At 56.2% G+C, this 6836-nt stretch overlaps 1 protein-coding gene across 1 annotated transcript in view; it reads left to right on the top strand.

Annotated features, from left to right (window-relative positions):
- The window catches only part of LOC101560454 (1-phosphatidylinositol 4,5-bisphosphate phosphodiesterase gamma-2-like), a 29553-nt gene that overhangs the window by 4768 nt on the left and 17949 nt on the right, over nucleotides 1–6836 (top strand). The window contains exons 3-8 of the mRNA XM_023706802.1: nucleotides 37–111; nucleotides 231–332; nucleotides 976–1115; nucleotides 1587–1709; nucleotides 3222–3300; nucleotides 6390–6498. Coding sequence (XP_023562570.1) covers nucleotides 37–111; nucleotides 231–332; nucleotides 976–1115; nucleotides 1587–1709; nucleotides 3222–3300; nucleotides 6390–6498 — 628 coding nt within the window. The remainder of the gene's footprint in view (nucleotides 1–36; nucleotides 112–230; nucleotides 333–975; nucleotides 1116–1586; nucleotides 1710–3221; nucleotides 3301–6389; nucleotides 6499–6836) is intronic.

The raw sequence follows: 6836 nt of genomic DNA on the forward strand, positions 1-6836 counted from the left end.
CGCGTGAAGCACACGACCACCCTGCGGCCCCCGCAGCCTGAGGTGCTCAGGCTCTGGACCTGGCAGCGAGCGTTCGCTGACGCCCAGGACGAGGCCTCCAGCACGGCGCTGGTGCCCGGTGAATTCAGGATTAGCTGCCAGCTCCGTCTGTCACGGCCGCCGGATGGACGCAGGGCGGGGAAGAATGCTGTCCGAGCTTCTGCGTGATTGCTGTCCTCGGTCTGTTTCAGGAGCTGTGGGCTCAGGATCTGAACAAGGTCCGGGAGCGCATGACGAAGTTCATCGACGACACCATGCGGGAGACCGCCGAGCCCTTCCTGTTTGTGGACGAGGTGCGTGCTGGGCTCCCGTCCGGACAGCGCGGCGCTTCACTCGGGCCCGGTCCTCCGAGCCTTAGCTTCTGCTCTTCCCTTGGCGGGAGTCGCTGCCAGGGCAGGTTTCTCGGATCTTGGATCTCCAGCCTGGCCTTCTCCTCTGCCATTTCCAGAGTCCGGTTATGGAATTCTCCACTAGGGGGCGCCTGCCACCGGGGCCAGAGGAGCCCTGAGCCAGAGAACCCAGGGGGGCGGGAGGGCTGCGCTGGACCTTGGGTGGGCAGTGGGGCCATGGCACGGCGGGAAGCGGGGACCCCGGGCCCCAGGAGGCTGCTCCCAGGAACAAGACATGGCCCGCCCAGGTCACGCAGGCTTCTCACTTTTCTACGAAGGGGCCTGAAGTTGGGGTGGTAAATTCGCAGCCTGGACCCCGAGCTCCAGGCAGCGCTCTGGTCCTTCAGTTGGTGGTGGGGCCCAGTGCGCTGTCACCGTTGGGACCGAAGCTTCTGTGTGGGAGGCAGGTGCCTTGCGGGGTCAGGTACTTCGGGATAAACATTAGGGAAGGAGAGGATCGGCCAGGTCCCTCCAACGCGCGTCAGTGCGGCCTGTTGTGGTCTGAGCCACCCTGAAACCCTGGGCCCTGAGGCCTGCTGGGGCTGAGGCTGCTGCGTTTCTCATGCTGGACTGCTGGGACGGGCCTGACGGAAAGCTGATCATCTACCATGGCTGGACGCGGACCACCAAGACCAAGTTCGACGAGGTGGTGCAGGCCATCAGAGACCACGCCTTCGTCACCTCGAGGTCAGTGGGCTGAATTCCAGGTGGCTTAAGGGGAGAGCAGCTAGGGTTGGATGGATGGACAGACACACGTCACTCCCGGCCTCCCCAAACACTAGAGCCCTGGACTCGGTCGTATCCAGAGTCATTGCCAAGGGCTGGCAAGAGGCCCTCTGGCCTCTGTGGAGTGACAGCGACCTTTAAGCAGGGCTGGTAGAACCCAGCAGAAAGGGTTCTGGGCTCGCTCTCGCTGAGCTTGAACCCGACTCTGTCAATTACCAGCGCAGCTGTGAAGTCTCATTGTGCTGACTTGTTCTGAGTGCTTAGCACTGTGCCTGGTAGATGCGGAGTGGGAGCCGAGCCCGGGGCGTGGGCCTCCGGGATAGATGCACGACCACGAGCCCACCAGGGCTGTGCCAAAGCCTGGGCATCTCCCAGTCAGCCAGGCCACGGGGACAGCGCCAGCCGGACCCCAGCCTCGCCCTTCCGCCACAGCTTCCCTGTGATCCTGTCCATCGAGGAGCACTGCAGCGTGGAGCAGCAGCGGCACATGGCCAGGGTGTTCAAGGAGGTGCTGGGCGACCTGCTGCTGACCAGGCCGAGGGTGGCCGGTAGATGGTAAGTGCGCAGCACATAAAATCATTATTTTTAGTACACTTATGATGTATATTCCTTGAGCTGGGAGGAGGTGTTGCACTGAGGTTGTGAAGATGTGAACTGCTTTTCCTGCTTGGCAGGAAGGTTGTTATGGTTTGTGACTAGTTGTCACCCCAAAGCCTCATGCAGTGATGGGGTGGACTTCTAGAGTTTGTGATTTTTTTTTTTTTTCCACCATGGATCAAACTCAGCATCTTGCGCTTGCCAGACAGGCATTTATGCCGCTGAGCTATCCCCCAGCCCTAGAATTTGTGATTAATTCATGATCCAGTGCTGTGAGCGCTACACCCAGCCTGGGGCCGCCAGCCTGAAAGCACCATAAGGGAGACAGGCGTGCTCCCTGTTGCCACTGTTGCTGCTACTTCTTTTTGCTCTTGCTGTTTTCCACCAACATGAACTGCTGCCCCCTGCCACGTGCCGCTCTGCCTTGGAGCCAGCTGAATATGGACTGAAACCTGCACACACTGTGAGCTAAATAAACCTTTCCTTCCTTAATTTTGGGTGTCAGGTATTTTATCCTGGCAATGAGAGAAAGTAACCGGACAAAGTGGCTTCCACAGGCCTCTGTTTCCATATCTTCCCCATGTAGCTGACTCTTCCGGGTGTCTACGAGCTGAAGGGCTGTTGTTAACAGACAGTGAAACTGCTGCTCAGGTGTGTCAGCGTTCTGTAACTGTAACAAAATACCCAAGGCCATGGACTTATGCAGGGAGGACTTCACCCGGGCTCATGGTGTTGGAGGTGCCAGGCTGTGACCGATGGGCCTCCTTGTTTGGAGCCTTATATCATGGTGGAGCAAAACCACTGACATAGCTCCACTAGAAGGCACTCCTGACAGCCCCATGTCCTCCTGAGGCCACTGCCCTGGGGACCAAGTCTGACACACAGGCTCTTGGGGCAGTCAGCACCTGACCATGGCTGCCTTCTCTCTCAGAGTTTGCTCTGGTGCCCAGGGGGCAGGTGCTTGCATTGAACCTATGCAGACCCCCTGGGCCTATTCCAGCTGGAGGAGTTCTTCCTGCTTGAAAGGGGTCAGGAATAATCGGGCACCTAAGGGCACCAGTCCCCTAATCAGATATGTTAATATTTTTGCAGTGAATTGGATGAATATTCATATTACGCTAAAAAAGATATAAGCAGAAACAATCGATTCAGCTTCAGCAGTCAGCTGAGTTTTGGCGCTGAACTTCCTGGAAGCGCTTTAGCTCTGGGTTTTTCTGGGCTGTGCAGACTGGGAACACCTGCTGGGCTACCAGGGCCAGGCCTGCCTGTTGACAAAATAGGGCTAGGTAATTTTGTTTTAAACATTACATGTTTTCACATTTACCTTCATTTCCACCTCCCGATCTTGTTTCCTATATGTGGTAGAGACAAGATGCATTTAAAGTAATTTTGCCTTTATAATACATACATCACACAAGCCTCACAGACTCTAGATGGAGAAGCTCGCTTTGTGCCCCAGTTCTCTGGTAGCTGCGGCAATCCGGGCTGGGACTGCGTCTTCAGTGATGCTGGAGTAATGACAGTGATTTGTGGTTTGATCATGGTGGTGGTGAGGTCCCACAGGGAACAGGTCTTGGTCTTCAGAAAAGAGTGTAGAGGGTGTCACCACCTCTTTAAAATAGTAGAGGGAAAGTGTAAATATCTGTCTGTCTGTCTGTCTGTCTGTCTGTCTGTCTGTCTACCGTATACTTTCACACACCAGCAAAAACACACTTCCGCACCTGCAGCATCCCCCGGGCTTTGTGCTCCGCACCTTCCCATGCCTGCTGTGCGGCTCCCGCGACACCACACTGGGCCTGCGCTGGCCCTCCTCCTCAGAGCAGCTCTCCCTCCTCTGTGGGGCAGCTCAGCACACCTTCCCGCCCCTGCTGCCCGGTCCCCCCACACCACACTGGCCCTCGCTGGCCCTCCTCCTCAGAGCAGTTCTCCCTCCTCTGTGGGGCAGCTGAGCACACCTTCCCACCCCTGCTGCCCTGCGGCCTGCCCTGCTTTACCTGTTTGTCTTCTGTCTTCTGTGCAAGACCCTGAGCCCAGGAAGCAGCGACTTTGCTCTTCTCCTGCAGAGTGGCTGTCCCAGGACAGCGCCCAGCAGAGGGTGAGTGCTCAGTGGGCACACAGCGGCCTGGGAATGGAGCAGGATGGGCAGGGGGCTGCAGGCTCGGGGGCTTGGGGCAGTGGCCCTGCTCTGCTCAGTGTTCTGTGTGACCCTAGGCAGGCGGCCATGTTTCCTGAGCCTCGGGTCCTTTTCCGAATGACTGTGGACTCCATAGCAGGTGCTGACACTAAGCTCTCGCAGTGGACCTGGGAGGAACATGAGCAACGGGGTCCACCTGCTTACAGGAAATCATTGGCCCTAGACAACCCCAGAACTCCTTGCAAATGAACTCGGCGGTGCCCAAGTCCCGCTTTACCCCAGACAAGAACAGTGCTGTCTAGAGCAGGTAGACCTCACCATTTCTGTGCTGTGAAGTCTTGGGAAACTCTAGCCGCCTCTTTTTTTTTTTTTTTTTTGTGGTACCAGGGATTGAACTCAGGACCCTGAGCTTGCCAGGCAGGCACTTATTCTACTGAGCTATCTCCCTGGCCCATATAGCCACCTTCTTAGCAATGCATACAGTCATGGGGAAGGTAATTATATTGAAATACAATGATTAAGATTAAATAAAATTGGAATATGCTAATCACCATGCTTCCTCATTAACATCTTAAATAAGATGCAGAGGCAGAGCTAATAACCTCCGTTATTCCCGAGTCCTGATGAGCAGTGTTATTTTGAGATACCTGCAACAACTGTAAATGCGATAGGAAAATACCCCACCTCTGCTGACAAGGCCCGCGCGGCTTGCTGCTGACATTCATAATGGAAGGAAACATTAAGTTTTACATGCAGCGTGGTGAAGGTAAGATGCAAGCCTTTTCCCACTGCAGCGCACATTGCTGCTCACCGAATTCTAACCACAGGTTCTTGGAGGCCTGCGGGGCCCCCGCTGAAAGCCCTGCTGTGGGAGATGGCTCAGCAGGACACAAGGACCCCAGGGCCCTGAATCATCCATGGGCCAGAGCTCAAAGGTCCCAGAACATCTGCCCTCCTCTGAGGAAGAAATAAACCCACACCTCCTATAAACCACCGCACGTCCGGTCTCTCTGTCCTGAGAACACCAATTCCCCATAGTTCTCTTGGTTTCCCAAGCCCTGCTATGATCAGGTGTCTCCCCTGCTGCACGGGGAAGCAGGCCTTTGCGTACTGCATGTGAGTGTTGCAGAGGCACTAGCGTGTCTGCACACACAGCAGGTCCTGCTCCTTCTCTGTGGAGCTGGAGTCCAGAGAGTCACCCACTGCACTGATTAGCAAGCACCTGAGCTGTTGCCCCAACAGGAGGTGCAGGGTTAGGGACTTCTGAGCCTCTGGTCACAGGGTTTTTGTCAGCCAGTCAGCACATGACCTTGTTTGGCTTGTGCTTCTGTGGAAAGGCAGCTTACTTAGTGGGTCAGCTAAGCTGAACCTGGCAGCCCCAAGCTGCAACTTAGGCATGAAGGAAGCGGCCTCCAGCGGGCACAGCAGGGCTTCCCCTCCCGATGCAGGACATCCCTCCTCACTGCATCCAGAGCTAGTGTAAAAGGTGAAATCACCAGCAAAAGTACAAAAACAGCACAGCAGGAGTGATGCCACAAAGGATACTCACTTGCTCTATAGGAACTTAAGCAAGGGGCTAGGGAGATCGCTCAGTAGAATAAGCACTTGCCTGGCAGGCACAGGGTCCTGAGCTCAATCTGCTCTATTGCAAAAAACAGAACTTAAGCCAGAAAGGCAAAGTGTCACCCTGTTCAACATCAGTGGGCCTCGGGTGACTCTAGTATCTGCTTTGTACACGTCTGTGGGTGACCTCCAAGTACTTTGCAATTTGATTTGGAGTTGGAGATAAATCTCAGTGAGTAGGGCAGTTCACAAATACAGAGTCTACCAGCGACAACTGACTGTGTGTGTGTGTGTGTGTGTGTGTGTGTGTGTGTGTGACTGGAACTCACATGCGGGTATGTTTCCATGTCATGTGCACCTCACGAGATACTGGCATACACTTCTGTGCGTGTCAGTACACCTGCAACTTGCTGAGCTGCTCAGGGTCCTTCCTGCTCCATTCCCGGGCCGCGGTGTGCCCACTGAGCACTCACGGTCTGCTGGGCGCTGCCCTGGCACAGCCACTCTGCAGGAGAAGAGCAAAGCCCCTGCTTCCTGTTCTCAGGGTCTTGCACAGAACACAGAAGACAAACAGCTAAAGCAGGGCCAGGCCGCAGGGCAGCAGGGGCGGGAAGGTGTGCTCAGCTGCCCCACAGAGGAGGGAGAACTGCTCTGAGGAGGAGGGCCAGCGAGGGCCAGTGTGGTGTGGGGGGAGCCGGGCAGCAGGGGCGGGAAGGTGTGCTGAGCTGCCCCACGGAGGAGGGAGAGCTGCTCTGAGGAGGAGGGCCAGCGCAGGGCCAGTGTGGTTTCGGGGGAGCCGGGCAGAGGGAGGGCAGCAGCCATGGGAAGGTGCGGAGCGCAAAGCCCGGAGGATGCTGTGGGCAGGCCGATGGGTGCATATTTTTGCTGGCTTGAAGACCTTGAAAGTTGGTTTCAAGAGTGGTGTGTACGTTTTTTCTTAGCATAAGAAGCTGGGCCCCCGAGGTGACGTGGATGTGAACATGGAGGACAAGAAAGACGAGCACAAGCAGCAGGGGGAGCTGTACATGTGGGACTCCATCGACCAGGTGGGTCGGCTCTCATCCCCTCACCTGCTAGGGTGCGGACCTCCCGGCCCCTGAGACCCTGCTGCAGGCCCTGAGAGCCCCCGGCGCAGCCGCGGAGCCCAGTGGATCCATGTTCATCCTGACCTTTCTCTTCTGCATTCTTAAGGTTTTACTTTGAAATAGCTTCATATGCACCATAGTGGGCACTCACACCCACACAGTGGTCCGGAAGAGTCCACGCAGGCTGCCCCGCGCTTCCCCAAGGAAGCGTCCTACAGAACCACAGCAGAATCCCCATCCTCACGAGGCTATCGGTGGCGCACTCCCCTGAGCCGATTCACAGACCTTGTTGCTGTTGTACCA

The sequence above is a fragment of the Octodon degus genome, unplaced genomic scaffold (genome assembly GCF_000260255.1).
Source record: "Octodon degus isolate 3935 unplaced genomic scaffold, OctDeg1.0 scaffold00271, whole genome shotgun sequence".
Classification (NCBI taxonomy): domain Eukaryota; kingdom Metazoa; phylum Chordata; class Mammalia; order Rodentia; family Octodontidae; genus Octodon; species Octodon degus.